This window comes from Neopsephotus bourkii, unplaced genomic scaffold (assembly GCF_033783945.1).
Source record: "Neopsephotus bourkii isolate Nb327-2 ecotype Australia unplaced genomic scaffold, CSIRO-AGI_Nbou_v1 NB_673, whole genome shotgun sequence".
In the NCBI taxonomy this organism is placed as follows: domain Eukaryota; kingdom Metazoa; phylum Chordata; class Aves; order Psittaciformes; family Psittacidae; genus Neopsephotus; species Neopsephotus bourkii.
The window spans coordinates 1836030-1858370 of record NW_026901172.1 but is presented as its reverse complement, the minus strand read 5'-3'; the positions used below and the strand labels follow the sequence as shown (position 1 = coordinate 1858370).

The 22341-nt window shown below is 43.4% G+C and overlaps 1 protein-coding gene across 17 annotated transcripts in view; it reads right to left on the bottom strand.

The window, feature by feature from the left end:
• NFIA (nuclear factor I A) overlaps positions 1–22341 on the bottom strand; it is a 360597-nt gene that overhangs the window by 103748 nt on the left and 234508 nt on the right. For 15 of the 17 annotated variants that reach the window (XM_061353395.1, XM_061353390.1, XM_061353389.1 and 12 more), the window contains exon 3: positions 14512–14577. The exons of the other annotated variants lie outside the window; for them this stretch is intronic. In XM_061353395.1, the coding sequence (XP_061209379.1) occupies positions 14512–14577 (66 nt within the window). The remainder of the gene's footprint in view (positions 1–14511; positions 14578–22341) is intronic. 17 annotated transcript variants of the gene reach the window in all.

The window sequence follows — 22341 nt, the reverse complement described above, 5'->3', positions numbered from 1 at the left end:
TGCTAGCAGAGAACAAAAGTGCCTTGTCTGAGCACTGAATCTCTGGGTGGCCACCAAGGTCTGCACCAACTTCACCTGAGTTACGTAGGACACCTCCAGAGAAGAACAGAAGGGTGCAATGACTAGCAAAGGCACCAGTGAGTCTCTACAAGGCACATGTCACCCCCTCATCTTCTGACTGACTCCACTGGGAGCATGAAGATGCACACACAAAGAACTGCACCCTCCTAGAAGCAACACTGTATGACCCAGGCTTTCCTGCCTCACAGTCCAGGCTCTGCCAGGTCTCTGCCTCCTGCAAGTATAAAGGAGGAAGCCCCCAGACTTATCAACTGACTCCCCAGGCACTGATGCACATGAGGTTAGGCAGGCAACTGCACCAACAGACAGAGGTGCAGAACCTGCAGTGTATCATTCCTCCAGCCACTTCCCAAACAGCATAAATCAAGTGGGGTGGGGAACATCTGCCTGATGACAGAGAGTCTCTTTCTGTTTTATTCTAGGTTTGTGTTTTGTAGGGCAGGATGCCCTGTCTACATTCCTTTACAGACTAAGAATGGACATTTATTAACAAGTACTTGGGCTGACGGCCCAAAACTCTAGACTCCTGGCCTGGGACTGTATGACAGAGAGGGCCAGTGACCCGCATTTGTGTTTACTGTACTTCTACAGACACATGTTGGTGTGATTGGGGCATTCACTTTCTCAGGTTCAGGCCAAGGTCAGGCCAGAACATGGACCAACTTTATTTTCTCTGTGAAATCTGCCCAAAGAGGGCCTCAGAGTTCACGAATTGTGAGTGTATTGTGAGGGATTCAAGATTAACAAAGTTAACAGAAGGGGCAGAGAGGGACCTTCTTAGTCCTTATCTAATTTCATCCCATGTGTGGCAGGTATGGGTTTCCAGGGGAGGTGGAACTGAGATGACAATGGTGGGAAGTCTCACTCCAAGAGGCTGCCTCCAGCAATTTAAGACACACTTCTGGTATAAGGAGAGCCCCTGAGACGAATCTGTTGCTAAAGGCTGGGTTGGTCAGCCAAGATTATGCAGTCCTCTTCCTACAGTAGAAGGCTTGGCTGTCTAGACCCTCTTATATGTCTCCAGAAATCAGTCTTGTCTGGCACTGTGCAATACACAGGAATGCAGAAATGTGGCAGTGGGGTGGGGTGGACCCTATGTCAGATGTCTTATCTGCGTGTATTTAAGACAGTTTAAAGATACTGCAGTGGCCATGGCTCCATATTTTGGACCACACTTAGAAGCCTTGTTCACCTGCCCTGTGACAGCCATCAGGCTTGTTCTAACAGCACTCTGCATGTAAATCATAGAATCACAGAATGGTTTGGTTTGGAAAGGACCAAAGGATGGTTTGGTTTGGAAAGGATCATCCAGTTCCAACCCCCCCGCCATGGGCAGGGATTCCTCACACTAGACCATGTCACCCAATGCTTTGTCCAGCCTGGCCTTCAACACTGCCAGGGATGGAGCATTCACCATTTCTTTGGGTCACCTGTTCCAGGGCCTCACCACCCTCACACTTTCCTTATCATGACTGACTTTACATGAAGACCTGCTGCTGATGAGTGGCAGTCGGACAAAAAGAATGCAAATGGAAAAGGAATTCCACTCACAAGGACCTTCACATGAAAGCAACTCAGGTAAAAAGGAAAGCCATCCATTATGGTTTTTAATGCATAAACATTCATTTCAGCTCTGTTTCTTCTTTGCCTGCATCAGTGAAATGCAGAAATAAAGGGGAAAATAATGATGGATGGATTTTGGAAGCCTCAGAGTTCAACTCAGGATGGATGTGATCCCAACATTTCAGATTCTTATCTCCTCGTAATTGGAATAGCTGACCCTCTCGTCTGCAAAATTAGGCAAGGCATCCTGTGAGAATGGGCTCTTGTTCACAGCAGTTTAGTCCCCAGACACATGAAAGAATGAAAACAAGAAATGGAACAGAACATTTTTACTTTTGAGTAATGGCTTCATTTGGGCAGTTTAGCACAGAACTTCACTGGAAGAGTTGGGGAGGAAGTTCTTGCTGCCAGTATGCCCATCCCTAGACACATTCTTGCACAGAGCACATAAACACTTGTCTAAAATGATAATTTATCTGAGAAAGTCCCATTCTGTAGAAGTCAAGAGAAAAACAGAAAGGGAAGAAAGTACACGTGGGCAGCAGATACACTGTCCACTCTCCTACCCCAAAGAAATCATTCAACTAAGTCAGTGTGCCCTGTTAGATCCACCTTTGCCCTTGCAGCAGACTCTGTCTACTCCAGCTTTCCATGGTGAGCAGGAGAGGGGTGGGTGACTTCCTCTAGCAGCAGAATCTCAAGTCCAGAGCAATTACAGCATTAACCTGAAACATCATGGGTTTGACAGCTCCCTGAGGTTCAACAAATTCCCCAAAGACCCAGTATATCCACTGATTATAGAGGAAGAGAGAGGATTTTAGGTTCATAGCTGGTGCCTTGTTTTAATGCCTAATGTTAGGCGGGACGAAATCCAAGCCTTAGTCCATATACCATGTGAAAGAAAATTTGCTTTCCTTCCCATATAATGCCACAGGCAATCTCTCCTGGCATGCCATGCTTCTCTACCCTTACATTCATATGTGGCTACTTTTTGTTTGTTCCAATCCAGAAGACTGTAAACCACAAAGATTGCTGAGTTATCCTTGTGTCCCTGTCCTTCATCTGGTTCATTTGCAGTAGGGAATAATGATCTGTCACCAAGGTAAATTCACTGCCCGGCAGATAATGCCACAGTGTTTCTGCTGCCCATTTCACAGTAAGACATTCTTTTTCAATGATGTTGCATCTCTGTTCTCATGGGAGCAGTTTACGGCTGACATAGCAATAGCAGTAATAACAACTTACATTTATATTGTACAGGGGATGATCTTTACTTCTCTCTCCTAATAGTGGACTGCTCCCAGTCCTACTGCCAATGCATCCTTCATGGCCACGAGAGGCAGAAGTCTGGATTCACTAATAGTGGGCTGCCTCATTCTTCAGCTCTTTGCTCAGGATGTCATACCCTTTCCATCCCTTTTAATATTGCTTTAAATTAAGCTCTGGGCCACTACCATGACACTGCCTTCCCTTCCCTAGATCTGTGGGGTTCCCCTTCTGCCTCAAAACACAGCCATTAATCTGACATCCATCGTTTCCTGCTTCCCACCTCTTCCCTTCCTCCTGCAGCTTAAACTATGGCATGCTCTGCTGTACAATAAAATTGGCTCCCCTCTGCATGGTGTGGGGATGTGGATAGCTCTCTGCATTCTGCTATTGGAAACTTCCTAAAAGTGAATTCCCTGATTTTTAAGGACTCTGAGGTATATAACATGTGGGAAAATTGCAGGAGGTCTGTACTGCAAAGCTGGTCAGGTGGGGACACCCTCCAAACAACAGCAGGTTTTCAGATGGGGATGCAGCTGTCAAAGAGCCTTCTGTTACAGGTAAGATTTTAAGGATAAGTAGAAAAATAATGGGGACAGAGGTTCAGATTCCCTGTGAATGAGTGTTACACACTACATAGGAAGTATTCCTTCCTTACTATGCTGGGAGAAGAAAGGACAGCAAAGGTTTTGATCCGCCATGGTCTGGAAAATAGTACTGATTGACACCCTTGTGCCTGGCTGGTAGGGAACTGCAGGCCCGTGTCCTGGCTCACCCAGTGACAGTTATGAGGCACTGGGTGAATGCTCCATCCCTGGCAGTGTTCAAGGCCAAGTTGGACACAGGGGCTTGAAGCAAGCTGCTCCAGTGGAAGGTGTCCCCTTGGAATTGGATGAGCTTTAAGGTCCCTTTCAACACAAACCAGTCTGGGATTCTATGATCCTCCTGCTGTCACGCAGCACTGCAGTGAGTGGGCACTAGGGAGGGACACTGCTGGGGGACGACATCATGGCAGTGAGTCCGTGGGAGGGCATGCCATGGCCACAGGTTGGGATGCAGCCACGTGTTCTGCAAGGGCCGTAGGGAGAGTAGACATATATTTGGATTCCCTGTAGCAGCCCCATCATTTCTTGTGCCTCCTGCGCAAGGAGCAAGGTGCTGGCTCCTCACCCCAGAGTGTGGCTTGCAGCAGGTCCCCTCTCTTCAAGTATGAGTGAGGGAGGGTAGGAGGTAATGATGAGAGGCACTCTAAAATGATTACATTAATTCAATCTTATGAAAATGGAAAACAATGGCTGTGTGCAATAATAAAACCCCGCTATAACCATGTACATCTCTTGTTTACTAGCAAGTGCTCCATTGACTACAGATTTACACTGAGGCACAGCTGGAAACTTTTCTCCTTTAAATTTAATCAGCCTTTTTTTTTTTTTCCCCTTTTTTTTCCTTCCTTTTTTTTTTCCCTTTCAGAGCAAAATACCAGCTATCAGATGTGTGTTCCCATCCACTCCTAAGACTCCTTAGTGCAGTGCCTGGAGGTGATAGTGTGAACTCACTCAAGAATGTGAAGGCATTTTATAAATCATTTGGTTTCAGCAGGAGGGGGAGAAAGAGAGAAGGCAGAGGGATGACAGAGTTTACAGCACATACTCGGCAGTAACTCCCAACTGCCAAACTTCAGCATTTTCTTCAGTTGCAACAGTGGTTAACAAAAAGATGTTAAGACAGCAGACATGAAGCACACGGTGTAAGCAGCACATTTAATCAACCAGCACCTTTCCACCACCAAAATCTACCCGGATGCTAACACAGCCCATTAAAAAAAAAGTTGTATAACTGAAGATAGGGCACAGAGGGGAAAAAAGGGAGCTGAGAGGAATAACATGAACTGCTGTAAACAACTCGCGGCGCCCTTTGTGTCCCAGATAACAATGGCAGGGCTGAAGGAGTGTGTTTACAAGCGTGGCTCACTCGCCTCACCTTCCTCCTGCCCCCTTTTGCCATGGCACTCCTGGGAAAATATTTGCAAACCATTGCAAATAAAAGTCTCCTTCTCACTTTCCAAGAAACGGATCCGGTACTTTTCCATTTCACTCACACTACGGCCAGGCTTCCAAGGGGGTTTTATTCTCGCAGCTCTGTGAGTCTCACCCTAAACTCGCTTTCCATTTCCTACCTAGCGACTTCTGCCACTACAAAGTAGTACCTGCAATTAAAAACTGGTATCTATAGAAGTGATGAGGTTTTTTTTTCTGGCAGCCTGGTATCACCAAACTGTCCTCCCTTGACAACAGCAACAGTGCAGCATAAAGGAGCTGTGCATTGCTTTTCATGTGCACCTCCTTGTTCAGGTACACAACTTCAGATTCACAAAATCAAGGCGCTTGGAAAGCACCTGATTAACCCACGAACCTGCACAATGTGCAGATCATGGACGTACACATGAATCATGGAAACCCAGACTGGTTTGGGTTGGAAGAGACCTTAAAGCTTATCCAGTTCCAAACCCCTGCCATGGGCAGGGACACCTTCCACTAGAGCAGCTTGCTCCAAGTCCCATCCAGCCTGGCCTTAACACTGCCAGGGATGGGGCAGCCACAATATATAGATTATTTCTGAGTGTGCAAACCAGCTGTGAACACAAAGGTTAAAATCTATGTGAAGAAAAATCACCTTCTATCTGTAAGCTAAGGTATGATTCATCCAGGCATTACACCACACACAGAAACCAGAGGAAGGTGTGAAATAACAATATACATTTTCATAGTATAGATATGTATTTGGAGAGGCCTAGAGTCAACAGAGCACCTCCTGTGTCGGTCAGGAAGTCAGAACAAAAGAACATGTGAGTGTGAGTGAGAATGCACGATCCCTTACCGCAGCTCTCAGCAGCTGCCCTGTGCTACACTCTGACATTCACATCCAAACCACAGAATCCCAGACTGGTTTGGATTGCATGGGAGCTTAAAGCTCATCCAGCTCCAACCCCTGCCACGGGCAGGGACACCTTCCACTAGAGCAGCTTGCTCCAAGCCCCTGTGTCCAACCTGGCCTTGAACACTGCCAGGGATGGGGCAGCCTCAGCTTCAGCACCCTCACAGGGAAGAGCTTCTGCCTGAGAGCTCATCTCAGTCTCCCCTCTTTCCATTTAAAACTATCCCCCCTTATCCTACCACTACAATGAACCAAGCTCTGAAGCAGCAAAGGTTTAGGTGCTGGCGGCCCTAGATATGGTGAAGGATAAGTGTGTAAATAGGAGTAAAAACATAGCTTGTTCTCAAGTGCCAGGCTGACATCCTGGGGGACCACTGATGCTCTGGGGGGACTTGCTGGGCAGAGGAAAAATGTTCCCCCTTGGCTGTCAAGATCGAGCAGCCTGCCTTCATCTTCTTCTGTCCTCTGCAGCTTGCAAAGCACTCCTCTGCAGGGCACAGCTCCCAGCACTCGCTTTTAACTTCCAGTGGTCTGACCACAGAGGGCTAAATTTTGGCCAGGGAGCGCTTCCAATCGCATGAGAGTTTGTTGTTGCGACGTCTGAGTGGAGAGCTCCCACTCACTTCAACAGCCGACTGGCACTGCTGCAAAGAGGCTCTACCTAAATAGATGTGAAGTAATGAATACTTGGGATAAGCGACTGATTTCAGAGTGTGCTTTTATCCACAGGCCCTGTATTTATAGTTCAAGCCTTTTCAATTAATACGCACACCCTAAAAGAATTAAACTACTAATTATCACATTTTCCCGTGGTTCACAGAACTTTCATCAGATCTAGTAAATGAAATCACGAGTTCAGCAGAAGAAGCATTACTGCGCCAAATTATGTCAAGGGTATATCATGGTGATAATAAAAGATCACTTGGTTGGAAGCCTAACCTAGAAGGTTGGGGAGGCGTAAAAAGTTCACATTTTGGATCACGCTGCTCTGGTGTGGGCGTTTTGTGGGTTTTTTTCTTGGTTATTGTGGAAGGCAATTTTCCTGCAAGTCGGTTTTCCCTTTGTCTTCCATTACAGGCACGAGGAAATTCTTACATCGAAAGACAGATAGGTTGGGGGTTTTGTTTTGCCGTTTAGGCCTTGGCATCACATTCTCTTCCCACTAATCTCTACCGGACAGCAAATTAAAATGATGCCCATACCACAAATAAACTCCTTTCCCTAAGTGCCCAGCTTCTTGGTGGGCATTCCAAAGCATCCTTCAGCCTGTGGTCTGCTCCGATGGTAGCAATTACTCTGATGCAACTCAACTCTCAGATGTTAATTAAAAAGAAAATCTCTCAAGGAGAGATACAAACCCCCCCTGGTTGTAGTGAAAACTGGAGCGTGCTCACAGCTCCAGCCACCCTTCCCAGGATCCCAGGAGTTCTGGTTCAAGTAAGCACTGAGACCTCTCAGCACACAAGGCACAGGAGCTTCCAGGGAGGGGGTTCCTGGCCAGCCTGTTTTCAAGCTGCCCTGTAGACGGCCCTTGCTGTTATCTCATGGATAAATATATGCTGGAAGGAACGGAACGGAGCAAGAGAACAAAAAATGTATTTTGAAATGACTTAGAATAATCACAGCTGTATTTATGCACCTTATCCACTGGAAAGGTTCACTGCCTTTTTCCTATACACACATATGGAGAAATAAAAACATACTCTAGCCACATTTTGATTTCTCCTTTCCTTTGCAGCATTCAGCCACTCCGAGCGTAATGAACGTTTCATGTCTTTCAAGCCCTGCTTTGTCATGCTATAAGCATTCATTTCATGCTTTGAATATTTCCTGTCATACTCGCCTTGGATGAGTTTTTTGTGGGAATGCTCTGCTTGTGAAGGTTAATGGTTAGCAGCAGTGAAAACTGAAGTCCTCTGTCAATCCTCAAGTCTCAAAAACTGCTGGTCTCTGGAGAGAAAGGCTCTTCACTTGGCCCCAGCAGAGGCTGCAGAACTGACCCTGACTGACGACCGCGTATCTCATCCGATTGACAGTCAACACCCTTCGCTGTCGCCATCACAGGGTCCCCTCAAGAGAGTGCCAGCTACTGATAAGCAGGCTAAATCCTGAGCTAGCAGAGGACCTGCTAAATCCTGGAAATGGTGTAACTGTGCCTCACAATCTGCGACACAAAAACATTTGACTTTGAGTGCGAATCTCAATGAAAATATGGTAAAATACAGGAAAAAAAATGGTGTTTTCTTTCCTAATTATTCAGATGCTTCTTTGTGACAGTCATAAAACTGGCTGGGAAATACAGCTGGATGCTGCAAAGTTTCAGATCTAGACAACTATGATTAAAAAACTGTATTTCTAGTTCTAGTTGGGATGTATCTGTATTGAAATAAGATGAAAAAAATGCAAGAGTAAATCACACATAAGTTAAATTTATAACCAGACATATCCGCTTTTGTTTCCTCGGGAAATGCTGGCTTTCAGAACTGCCTCTGCATGCATTCTCTTACAGGGGGTGGTGAAGCATAGGTTGGCCCTCATCAGCCCTTCATCAGCTGATGGCTCCTGTCAGAGTCAACAGCCGATGCTGTGCAGCCCTCAGACCAGCCCTATCACAGCTCTCCTGCTTGGCCACAGCTTTAAGCCTGGACAAAGTTCCCCAGTGCTGTTCCCGGCAGACAATGCGATCCATAAGGGTGCAAATCTGCTCAGAATTTGGTCCTGGCAAGTTACAGAGGTGCAAACAAGCTGACATTACCAGGAGCTTTGACTTCAGCGCCAGCGATGAGATTCCTTACTGAAAATGCTAGGGGCTTTTTCTTTTTTTCTTAAGGCTTTTTCTGAAGCAAAGTTAATTTTAGATTAGTCCCTCAGGCTGTGATAACTTCTCAGTGTTGCTCTGTAAACAAGAGAGGAGAGTCTTCTTGCATTTATAAGATACGGATGTAAACGATCCGATGAACAAGAGCACTAATAAAAGCTTCCATTACTGTATTACCGTGTTTGCAACTCTAACTGACGGAAAACTCTTCTTCAAGGGTCAGTTTTCTGCTGTAAAGGAGGTGCTTCAGGGACGTTCATCATCTGAGATGATGCACTTTCTAACAGTACCGGTCTCAGCACTGTGTGTTTAGCAACCCCTCATCTCTCTGTATTCCTTAGGTGGGAATTACGGGCACTATCCAAGGACAACTGACCCTTCAGATACCTCAGTTCCTGCTGCACTTGCAGCACCTCCTTGGTGAGTAAGTGTAAAGTTGGTTGGCATCATGTTCAGTCACAGCTGAGAGAGCTCATGAGGCAGCTGGACTCCCCCTGAAGCAGCAGAGATGGGAGGTCAGGCATGGCCTGAGGAGAAGGGATGGCCTTGGAAGGCAGGATGTTTCTACTAGTCAAAAATGAATTGGAGATCTCTCAGCTACCTTTTAAGTTGAAACGTAGTTGAGAAATGGGGACAACCACAAAGAACAGAGTTATTGCCAATCTCAGCTTGAGAAGAGGGTTTGAACAGTGAACTCGGCATCCAAGAGGAGTGTCTACCCCTTGGGCCACATGGGCACCACTTCCACCGCTTGAAGCTACCCCACTGCATGGAACAGGAATGCCAGGTTTTGGGACCAGAAAGAAAACACACAACAAGGGGCTGGACTCTGCAACCTGTTAGCTAAGGCAGAGGGGTCTTTTCACAAGCTGCTCTTGCATTTTATCAGGTTGCACATGATCCCCTCCTTCCTTACAGCCAAAGGTGTGTTAGGCCTACCATGACCAGCCTTGCCTAGAGAAGGAGAAAAGGAAGCTTCTCTTTGCATACGTTCCCACTATTGCATTCTCTTTCTTGAGGACTGGCATTTCTTCCTTTATGTTTTTAGGCATGGAAAAGTAAGCATATACTCAAACATTTTTTTACGGTTTAATACTCAAGTCCAGCCCTACTTAAGCAAAGAATTCACAGATGATATTTACAAGTCCAGTGTAATTACAGCAGGGTTGAAAAACAAGTTCTGTGAGTTACGGTATATCATTGGTTTTCTTTTTTCCTCTGTTTTTTTTCCCACTTAATGTCACAAGGAACAATGTGCCTTTCATTTCCTGCAGTGCTGTTAAGGTACTTGCAGCTCAAAGCAGCAAGAATACATTAAAACTAAAAAACATTTGGTTTGGGCATTAAACATTTTTCGTTTTTAGATATAGGAACTGTTTGAGCAATGAATTTGGCACACGTTTGGACTCAGCTGTAATGATGACTGCTGCCTTGCCCACTTGAAATGGCAGAATTTACCAACTTCTTTAAAAAGAAGCTGCTAATCTACAATTAAAGTGGTTCGCTCCCAACTTGGAGTTATCAAATCCCATCAGCGGTGTGTAGGAAATGACACAGCATTCTTCTGCTGTACACAGCACACTGCGTGTGTACCTTTACGCTGCAGTTATTAATTCCCCAGCACTACCACATCAAACACAAACATCACCGGGTGGATGTCTGACATCCATTTACTGACAGCAGTAACACAGTGCTGTACCACAATTATTAACTCCCTGCCTTTCTCCAGAGCTGAACTCCTGATGGAGCAGAGCAGGGTTTGACTGTTAATAGTCAATAAATCTCTGAAAGCTACAATCACAAATATCCTCCCTCTGCAGACAAAAAGACTGAAAAGTTTTCCTACAAAAGTTTAAAATAATCCTACTGACAAAAAGAAACTCTATCTGATGGCTGTTTCCACGCCTGAAAGTGAGAATTAAAGCCCTAGAGAGAGTCCACGGCAGTGCTGAGCCGGGAATTCAGTTGTTCCTGATCCCCAGGCATGCAGTCACTTCACTACATCAGACTAGCCATTTTGTCATCCTCAGTTCACTGCAAACTGGTCTGTTTATCAGAGACACCACCAAACCAGTGCATTTAACCAGCTTTTAAAATCAATAACCTTTTTTTTTTTTGATTGGATGAATTGCAAAATCACTTTGCGGTGCCAACTGAAATGAACCTTTTACATACCATTAGGCAACTACAAAAGTGGGGAATTTTCCACACAGGGTGTTCCACCCAGCTGGTAAAAAAAAAACCCTCATTTGAGTAAAATATCAGGGCATCGGAGCACGCTCCTGCCTTTCAAATGAAGTTGCTGGTCTCTTTCATCATCCTGCCTGCAAATTTCCTCACCCACATCACAGACAGACGAATTCTGGGGTTCTTTCCTCTCCCCAAAAGCTTCTTTCCCATTCTAACAGACCTGAGAGGCAGCAGCACTGTGCACACTGGTTCTACGTCAGCTTTATCCCTAGTCTTAGGACCATGCATGCATGAACAGGTCCTGTCTCACCTCCACATTTGCTTTTCATGACCATCACACTGGATACCTCTCTCTTGAAGAAAATACTAAATACTTAATATTTGTATAAATTTGCACTAGTGATCATGAGAATGACTGCCTGAAAACTATTCTGGCTCAATGGAAGCTGAAAAACAGGCTACAGTTGGTGTTAAAGCCACCACTGAGAGCAGATGTCACCATCTCCTCCCTCTGTGATGATGCTCCACCAGAAAATGCAATTGTAAAGCCCACTATAAACAAAGAGGGGCCTTAAGAAAGAAAAGCTTTTTTTCCCATGAACTTCACTCTAATGAAGGTTAGACATACAGGCTTTCCAAAATAACACATACAATTTAGAATGATAAATCAAAATCTATAGTAGGAGTCCTTCTTTTCCAGGGCTGTATAGTTGACCCTTTTGAACCTACATTACTCAAGGTATGCAAAATATATGTGTATAATAAATAGCTCTAGAATTTATGGAGTGGAACAGAAAGGATATTAACAGGCAAGTAGAGAGGCTGTATAACCCTCACAAGGCCTTTAAAGATTTATTATTTTAAAATGAAGGAATGCATGCATGTAGAAGGTAGTACTTAATCGATACACTCCTTTGTGCCTTCCAGAAACACATGCAAAATGATTCCAAATCTGCCCTCAATCTGGTCATTCCGCTGTCAGCGTCAGCAGGAATAAGATTATGCACAATACTATTTGTCTTTGATTTAAAAAAACCCTCCTCCTCTCTGTGTGGGCTCATTCCCACTCTCAGTAAAATCAATTACGAGACTCCCATTGACTCCAGAGGGATTTGGACCAGGCCCTGTGGAAGTGGGTCTACAGCAAGTGTAGAACAACGCAGCTAATATGATTTATTGTGTCCGTTCCTATGTGTGCAGTTTTTCATTTTCTAAAGCCTGCAGTTTTGCTTTCATCCTCATGTTCAGTAGATAAGAGCTGCAGATCTGTGTTGATCTACACACTGGGTACACTGCGAGCTGGGGGGCTGTGTGTGCTGAGAATGAGCTCAGCGTCTGCCCAGGGGCAGCAACCCCTTTAGGGCCAACAGACTGTGTTAGAGGCATTTGTAAAGGAAAATCTCCCACACAGGCACTGCAAAAGGTGCGTAATCGGTTGGGAGTGTTCTGCTGTGGTGGGGAAAAACACCCTTTAGTAAAAGAGAAAAAGAAAAATCCTTTTCCTGTGTATTAAGGAAGAAAAAAGTACCTTTTGCAGGTCACCAGTGAAGTTCCAAGAATTCACTAAAAGCTTGTTTTACAAGGAAGAGTCAGGCTCCAAATCAGAGAGATTTCATTTCACTAGGCTCTTACAGATTTGACATTATTAAACACTGACATTGCTGCTTTTTGGGGCGGCTGTTGAGTAATAGGCTTCCTTAAGACTAAGAAACTGCAGGGTAAGAAGAACTGTGGTTTAATAGCTGTGAAAGAGTATTATCTAAACAAGAAATAATAACATGCGTGGTGCCTAATACTTTCTAAATTAAAATATGATTTAATAAACATAGGCAACATATTCCCTACTATAAAAAAAAACCCAGAGCAGAATTGGCAGAACAAAAATCACAGTTTAGTCAGTTCTTCTCTTAACCTTGCAATCCTTTGGCTACAAATTAGAATTTCTGTGAACAGGATTGATAAAGGAAATGAGGCACTGTCGATCAGAGACGGCAGAAATGTTTTAAGATGGTATGTTTAGAGATGAGCAGCACAAAATCTATCAAAATATGAAACCTTTCATATTTCAATGGCAGGAAAATACAGGAATCCCAAAAGCCAAAATCTCATCAGCCCAATCAGCCCTATGTTCTATGTCCTACGATATATGCTGGTATTTTAAAGGTTTTTATGTACCTAAACGTCTTCTTCTTCCCTTAATTCTTTAAACCCTGATCCAAATGCAGTCTGGATGCTAATGTAGCCCTTCAACCTCACTCCCACTTGCAGCTTGTTTGGTTGCTAATAAAGTCCCCAAAATACACTCTAAACACAGATACAGTCGTAGGGATTTGAGGCAAAAGCAGTTAGATGTTCTGTGAAAGGGCAATCACAGTTGTATTATTATAGATACAATATTTCTACAGGAGATGGTGGAGACAAATCCTTCACACAAATTCTTTCCTGTGTATGCACAGTGGACCCCAATACAGTGAGTGCCCCATCTACGTTTAGGTCTTACTAAAAGAAATTGTGGTTATGTATGAGAAGAGTCAAAAGAAACTATTAATTATAACCACTGTCACTTTGGGAGACATTATTTCTAAGGCCTAAATGTAAGTAGCAAAACAAAACTCAGTTGCCAACGGGACAACAAGAATTGTTGATATCTACCTTATTTAAACATAAAAAGAGAAGCTGTTCCCTTACACATGTACTTATACTTTCACATGCAGTCCCTACAGAAATTATGGAATGATTTTTCTTCAGGCTGCTTTACAAAGCAAGCCATTGGCTCAGTAGAAGCTATTTCTTCTACTTTAAAGAATATTAATGTTCCCCAAAAGCCACAAACCTACTGCTACTTCCAAATAAACTCACGCTGCTGCCACCTGAAACAACGGTATTGAGAATATATAGAAGAGAAGGAGCAACAAGTGCTAGCTGAGCCTCCCTGACCTGCTCACCCATAGAGTCTACAACCTTTAAAGAACACCAATGACAAAGCAGAGGCAATGCCGGTAGCACCAGTATCAGTCCTGCAGTGGTACCTGCCTGAGCAGCTGGGATGTTTATGGGTGTGCAGTCCTGCCCTGAAACAGCAACGTTTGGGAGTGTGGCTGCTCTGTTTTGTTTAGCAGATTTTTGCCGTAGAGAATGGGTCTGCAGCAACATATTTCAAAGCAACCATTTTGTTTGGTGGGACTGCCTGAGCTCCTGCGCTCTAAAATGATGGCTGGCCACATACTGAAAGTTAGGTACTTGAGTGTGTCATGTGAGAGCATCAATAAACAAAATGAAGTTAAAAGCACATAGATAAAAATGAAAGCGATGAAGCACACACCCCTAGGGGGTCATGACTCACAGCCCAGGGATTGAAAGCCTTTGCTATGGAGGAATAAGGATAAGGGTTGCATACAGAAGGCTCTTTAATGGCATCTCCCTAATTAAAATTATTTTAAAAGGGAAAAAAAAAAGTCTCTCTCCAGGACTAAACGCTACCTTAGGTTAGTGAAACAGTAGCATTGTAACTATGAGGAGAGTACACAACCTATATGTGGCTATCCCATGCCAATTATTCTGAGTCATCTTTTTATACTAGACATAAGGGGAAAAAAAATATCTTTAGAAATATGGGCTGTTTTAATATCCCAAAGCAGGAGCAGCAGGTAAGAACTTACCATTTTCTGGCTGGTCCTTAATATCAGCTTCACTTGGCTGGCTGGGACTTTCAGATTGACTTGAATCTGAAAAACATAAAATACAGCCAAAAATTACAGGGTCTGCTGTGGAAAATAGATCAGAGGCGCCAGACTTCCTCAAAAGGCTGAGAGTACAAACTAAGGACAGGAGCGTTGCACTAGGACATGATAATGCAAAAGTCCCGTGCCCAGGTAATATTTTGCTAGCCAAAAAAAAAAGGGAATCGTGTTTACAGCACTACACAGAGTGCTTGGGGTGTGTGCTTGCATAAATTAGGCTTTGAGAATCCTTCTTTTTAAAGAAGGCGTATTTAAACTACTCTCCTACATGTTTTTTTTGAATGCAGCCTCTCTGTTGTATACAAACCAGAGCCTTAATCCAACACATAGTAAAACCTCAAAACATATTTTCAAGCAGGCATATAAAGGTAACTAAGCAACACTACAGAGTTGTGGAGATTGTTGTCTATGCATTTTCTGGAACAAAAATCTGCCAAACTGCTAGAAGAGCTGATTTTAGTCATACTTTCACAGTGCTGACAGTGCTACATACGGCATTGCCACTGATTCGCAGTGGTACGAATGAGACTAAGATCCTGGATGAACTGCTTTAGGACCGGTGTAAATCCTGGGTCCTGCAAACTCCCAGCTAACACTCGCCAAGGAACACAATTTATTTGCCTAAAATAATAAACTGACCTATAAAGGGATGTGTGTAAATAGGAGTGGTTTGCATTTTTTACACATTATTAACTCTACTTTCTGTGAAGATGGTTGCTCTTTGGTTTAAAAGTTAATCTTAGGTGAAGCTTTAGTGCTTTCCTTCGGAATTATTTTCATCCCTATGAATTGGGAAAAAAGGTGCCCTTACCTGTGTGAAAAAATACATAAAATAATCCCCCAATTACTGTTTTTACAATTAATACCAATTGAAAAAGATGCTTTTTCTTCCCCTAGGAATTGTTCTGAATTTATTGACCCCATACAAAGTTTTCGCTGTGAAACAAAACTTAGGAGCCGAAACCACTTGCAACTGCACCAAAAGCATCCCCCCACCCGTGGCAAACCTATTTTCTGACTTCACCTTGACTTTGCAGAGTTTGGAATTAGCTGTCTGAAATTTGACCACATTTCAGTGAGAAGTCAATGTAAGATCAAAAGGTCACGCCACCTAACTGTGATTAAATTGAAAATCTTACTTCTATTGCAAGAGTGATAACACCACCCCTTCTTTTTCTTTGAGGTATTAATAGTGCTGGAAGAAGCAGTACTACTAGTGACCTTCGGTCAAGCAATGCTAATTTATTGCTTGAAAAAGGTTCCTTGCTTTTAAGCAAATGAAGATTTTAATTACCACAGAGCACTATAAAGAAAATGCCTATTTTAAATATTCAGATTTTTTTTACCTGCTGACTGGATGCATTAGGTATCATTCAGAAGCTTAGAGGACAATCTCGTATAAATTAAAAAGCCACAGGTAAAAAAAAAGTGCTCACAAACCAAATTGTGATAAAATTTCAGAAGAAGAACGCTCAGAGTATTTAGCAAAGGAAGCCTCATCCCTGATGGTTCTATTTAAAATCAGTGAAATTCTCCTAAAACGTGATCTGTTTCTCACTGTGGCCAGAATCCATTTCCTGCCTTTTGGATTTATTATTTTTAATAATTTCTCCAATGAAACCCAGTGACAAAAAATTATTCTGCAATTTTGTTTTAAATATTGATCTTTTGAGTTATCTCTGAAGCTCAAATCAGTGACAACACATAGACTTAACGGGTAATGTGCATGGTGCTCTTATGTTCTGGACACTGGATTTTGGCTGGAAGTTTTAGGTTTCTGATACCACAGAGGCAGAAACAAAGGTAAAATATTAGGAATATAAAATATTTAGTTAACATTCAAAATTGACATTCAATTGATTTCATTTTACACCGCAGGCATTAGGCTTATTTTTTAAGGTTTCCCTTTTCCTCAAGGCTCAATCAGCATTTGGGCTTAAAATTTAAAGTAGGGTCAGAATTCCACAAAAAAATTATATATTGGAAAAAGTTACTGCAGAAATATGGGACTCAAAGGACATTTTCCTACCGCAGTGTGAGTGAATCCAGGGAAGCAGGGAGAGGAATGAGGGCTCCGTGGCGGCTCTCAGCCCCCAGCCTGGCACCATGGTCCCAGCCTAGCCCTGCGGCCGGTGGGCAGCCCACGGAGCTGGAGCTGCTCTGGGATTTGGAGAAACAAAGTACTTTTGTTTGCGTGGAGCGCTGTTTTCCCAACACCAAAGCCAGTGGCACAAGAGAGACTCTACGGGCAGTGGGACATTTGTTTGCATACCGAATCTTAACTTTCTTCTTTTATTACTCTGGCTACCGCGATCAGGCTTTTCCTGATTTGGCTTCCCTGTAACCCACCCCTTCTGCTGAAATTAAATATTAATTCCTAAAAAAAGACAACAAAGGCTTTTAGCACCATTCTTCCTGGAGAGGCACGGGGCAATAAAAAGCAGGATGAGGTAGAATTCAAACCAATCGACAGCGGTTGTGATCATGGGAGGCTACCGAAAACATGTACTGGGCAAGCGTATGCTCAGCATTGTTATGCAAGGTGGCATCTTGTGGAAACCCCAGATAAGAAGACGGAGTTAAGGCACTTAGCCAAAATGTTTATATGCAGAATTTTGCTTCCCTGATTTTATTCAGATGCTGCAGATGATCTGGTACATATAAATGTGCAGCCACATGGTTAAGGGATTGGCAAAATCAGAGCCGTTGTATTTTACAGTCTTGCCTAGGACAAGAGAGTCTTGCCCAGGCTCCACCGCTCGCTCTCTGCTTTTGCAGCACTTGGCAGGAACTCCTGTCGGGGCTTTTTTGTTGCTTTTGCACATGGAAACTTTACAATTCCAGTTTTGGGGATGTGGAGCGGTTTGCGGGCTCAGCTACACCAGGAAGGGGGAATATGTGTCCTGCTGAGTCAGTCAGCCAAACAGGTGACCGGAGGAATAAATTAATTTTTACCCATACATAATTGATATAAATGGAAGATCGTTTTCATAAGCATTTGCATTAAATCAATAAAATCACTTACTATAGAGCAGTTTAACAATTCATTTGATTTTCTCTTTTCTATATATTTGATAGCCACTCTGCAAAACAGTATACACTTTATGCCTATTTTCTTTAGCAACAACACTGCCAGTTAAATTCTACCACCTGCAATAATTAGAGCCATTGGAAAACATACAAAACAAAATATACAGTAGATGCGAGCCCCTCTTGAATCCACGGCCCCCTGCGGCAACGAGTTTCATTGGTGCCTTAAGCTAAGGCTGGTAGGAAGCCAAAGAATCTGTATATTACAATAAAGTGCATGTTATTAAGGGGAGGATTTAAATGATTTCAGATGGAGTTGGAAATATTATAGTGAGGAACCACTATTAAGACTGTTGATTAAAAAAAATAAAATAAAAATCACCAAGGAATCTAGTTTTATATTTAAGGAAGCTTAACCTTGAATAGCACAATGGGTTTTATTTGGGGGCTTTTTTAGTTAAAGAAAAGTTAGTGGTTGGAATTCTTAACCCTCGAGCAGCCAGAGTTAGTACTGAGCGCGTACATAAGAGTCCAGGTTGCTGGATGAGAGACGCTCAAGGGGATCTGCTATCAACTGTAATCACGGGGAAACAGGATAAAAAGCACGTTGAAGCTATTTTACTCTCTACTTCCAAGCATCAACTATGATTAAAGGATAAAGAAAAAAAACCAAAAACAACAACAAAACAGGCTAGTTTTTCCAAAGTAGCATTCCCTACTACACCTCTATTCTCCATTCCTCTTTGAATCTGTTTCTCGTGCATACACTACCGCAGCACTACAGAGGATGTAACACCCAAGACCCAGGTCTGTCTGATCTCCAAGCAGAAGCAGACAGTGACCTGCAACTCCAGGATGGAAGCTCTGGACTTCTCAATGCTCAGTTTTGCCTTTCAGCTGCAGCAGGAGCACAGCCCCAGCCGGGCTGCATGACGGCTGCGTGGAAGCAGAGCTCAGAGCGCTGGAAGGGAGCGCTCCATTGTTTGGAAAGAATAAAACCTTCCCAGGAAAGTCTGGCCCGTGGACAGGACCAGTGTCAACAGACTGACAATGTTGTTCTTTTTTGTAGACTGTGACACAGACGGTGAAGAGTTGTTAACACTCATGCACCAAAAAAAACCCGCTTCAAGTGTCATGGCACTCCCCAGTGCTGAACCACCTCATGGCTACCTGACTTGGGAGACGCAGGATGATTTCTTGGTCACTCACACCTTCTCCACACACCGTGTTTTCCAGCCCGGGGTAACAGTGACTTGCAGGGACTGGCCTTATTGTCTGCCCAAACTCAATTCATTGCTGTTGACCTTAGTTTTTACTTATGGACAGCTCTTGCTAGCAGCCAGTGTGGTAACTCAGGTGCAGATGCATCTATTCTCCAAAGAGTAAAGGTGATCCCTGCATAGTGGAATCAAAATACTGCTGGTGATGCCAGATGAGCCGGGCTCTGCTGCCACTGCCCATGCTGAGCCTGCTCCTCTGCACCATGGGCTCCTCCACCGTCAAACCAGCACCTCACAACTTCGATTTTCCATTCATATCATGTTTTAGGTGGTGGTGGTGGGGAATATTGTATAATAAACTGACATATTTTATTCAAGTTTCAGAGTCCTATTTGTAATAAAAAATTTATATGGCTGGGTTGTGTTCATGCAATAAATTTTTCATCTATAATTTGGGGCATAGATTCTACCAAAGATTTATATACGTTAAAAAAAAAGAAAATAATCTAAATCATGCTCCTTTATGTACAGTCTTATGTGGTGAGCTTAAAGGATTTACAAACAGAAACCAGCACCAGGACTGAGGCTCTTTTACATTCGCCTTCCCTTCATTATACATTATAATATGAGCACATAGGGCTTACTCCATATATGCTACAATTATTATTTACGGCTATTTTGGTGGCTACTACTATTTCTTTTAAGGAAGGCCTGGCTCTCCGTTTAACTCCAGCCATGGCTTTCAAGTCAACTTTTATAGGGAGTTCAAAGTGCTCCATTATCATACTCCTCACCGTCACACAGGCATATATCCCTACCAGATTTCCAGTTTTATTTTCTACCCCCCTGTACAGTTCACCCCATCCCTGCTGCTCTCGAATAAGGCTCTGCAGTGGTAAAATCCCTGCGGTGCCAGCCTGGTTGGGTTTGTTTTTTATAAGGCAAGGACTCTTAATTCCTGTACACTGGGAAAGAGATTATCTTTGATAATGGAAATGTAAATCAAAGCTTGCTGTTGTTTATTCCAGACAGACATTTGTGTGTTAAGTCTGTTTATCAGGCAACACTTTGTCTAAGCCAGGAAGTAGTCAGCCTTTGTAACAAGATGTATGCAAATGATTTTCCCATGAGCCCTTGCCACAAAACTTTTGTGGCAAAAACCCTCCTTGTTACTTCACCAGTAAGACGCTCCTAAGCTACCCCGTAAGTAGACTAGCAACAAAACAGCTAGCTAGACTATGCTGATGAGTTTGAATGAGACCAAAACATGTGCCCACAGTCTGTTGCTCGGTATTGTAAGCAGACTTTGTGTATTACATCTGTTTATCAGGCAACACTCTCTCTGCTGGGGAGGCTTTGTACCAAGGTAGATGCAAACAAAGATCCCCGCAACTCCCAGGCTAACTTTACTTTGGATGCAGAAATTCCTGATGACTTTCCTCCTCGTAGGGAAGGAGAACGTGAAACTTCACCGAGAGGCTGCGAGACCCTAAAGCTCTATCAAAAATGGTTTCATTTTAAATCAACTTTCTTTGTTCTCGCAAGCCTATAAATGATTTACTGCTATCGTGTGATAGCCTAGAATGTGGGGAATCTGTGAATTCCCATATTTGTTCCTTGGTATTACAAACAGCTATTTGATTCACTTGTAAATGTTTGTTTTTAAAACAGTTTACAGCCTTTGATTCCTGCTTACTGATTCATTTCTGGAACATTTTCTATTTATTCCTTTGCAGTAGCAAACGTTAATTTTGACTTAATTCAAATTGTCATCAAAGGCTTCCTTAAGAAATCCCACAGCACAGATTTTATTTGTTATAATAAAATATTCTTAAAGTAAACATCATGCAACTGTGGGGTTGTGTGTTGTTTTTTTCTTTAATTCCAAGAGATACAAAAATCCGTTACCCAAAGGATTCAAATTGGTTCAGCCCTTTTTCCTAGACAAAATAAACACTTTAGGACTTTACTTGTTTGTATTCTCCTCAGTGGTGCTGTATGCATCACCAGCTAAAAACAAAGAAACTTTTAGCTGCTCAGACAAAATGCAGAAGCTCCCCAAACAACGAAGCGGGGGGGGTGGGGAGGCATTCAGAAAGTCTGACAGTCCATTCAATATAGGGATGATGGCCATAATGCATCCAGGGTCCCCTTGCTAATTAAATATGCATTGGCACAGTTTTGATCGATGCAAGCCATGGATCAGATGACACACCTGCAAAATCTTGAGCCCAGAGCTCCCAGGAAAAGGAAAATACAGGCTGTCTCCTTATCTTTGTTTTCAAAGGCTCTCAATTTCTGTGCTTAGATATCTAATTTAATTCTCTCACCCCTCAGCAAACTGGATTAGGAAAGTCAATACTGCCATTGTGCATCGACAGGAACACACAGCTTTCCTTTTATTCAATTTAGCCATGACCTTTAGACAAAGATAATGACAACTGTCTAAAAGTAAGGTAAGGCCTTAAGGAAGACCCTGCTGAGGGGCCCCTCTCGCTTTCCCTGGCTCCTCCACCCGGGAAAAGCCCACCAGACATGGGGCCAATTCAGAAAGACGCTTTCTTCCCGGATGGCAATGGCTGGCTTGGCAGAGCAGCACCCTCGAAGGGCTCTGTCCCACCCCGAGGAGAGGGGACACTGAGGAGCGGGCACCAGACCCTCCCGAGCCGTGTGCCGAGCGGTGCCAACGCCTCTGGAGGAAGCGCGCGTGCCAACAGCAAGTGCCGACTGAGCTCTTGTACCAAGAGCGATTGTGCTGCCCTGTTTTCTCCTGTTTGGGAAACAGGGAAACAGGAGGGCCAAGAGAGTGTCGGCGGGAGCACTAATTCCTAATTTCTGGCTCCAATACCTGGGAGGAATTGTAATCCTAGAGCTAAGTGCATGGCGCGGGGAGCCGCACACAACCACGCTTGGCTGCGGCAGGAGGAGGAACCGGCACACGGATTTTCCTGGAGCTGAGCTGAAGCCAATGGAAATGACATTACTTTCCAATAGGTCTCGCATCAATATTTTTAGCAGCCTTCCTACAGGAGATAGCATCTTCCTAATACATCTGTAAGGGAAGGACAGAGAACATGCTCTAAGCTAACGAACAGCTATCAGGCAGTAATCCACTTTGGTACCTACAGATACAAGGTTGTACCTGAATCAGTGATTTAAGCATCTAAAAATTCATATTCATGGAGCAGCCCAGCTCCACAAAGCGTTAGCTTCCATGCTGCACAATGCTTGAATCCTGCAGTCGTTTTTTTAGCTGCATTTAAAAATATACTTGGCATTTCTAGCTGTGGACCAATATTTTTCTCATGTCTTTTTATACAGATTTGGAGGGAAAGATATTTGTAATGGAAAAAAAATATGTGCAAAGTTGGATTGCTAAGTTTCTGTAATCTTGGGAAAGGAAGGAAAAAAAAAGCAGCCTATGTAAGAGCTACAAGAAACCATATGGATCAACAAGAGCTGCCCTCATATCCCTGGGAAATATAAATTAACCTACATT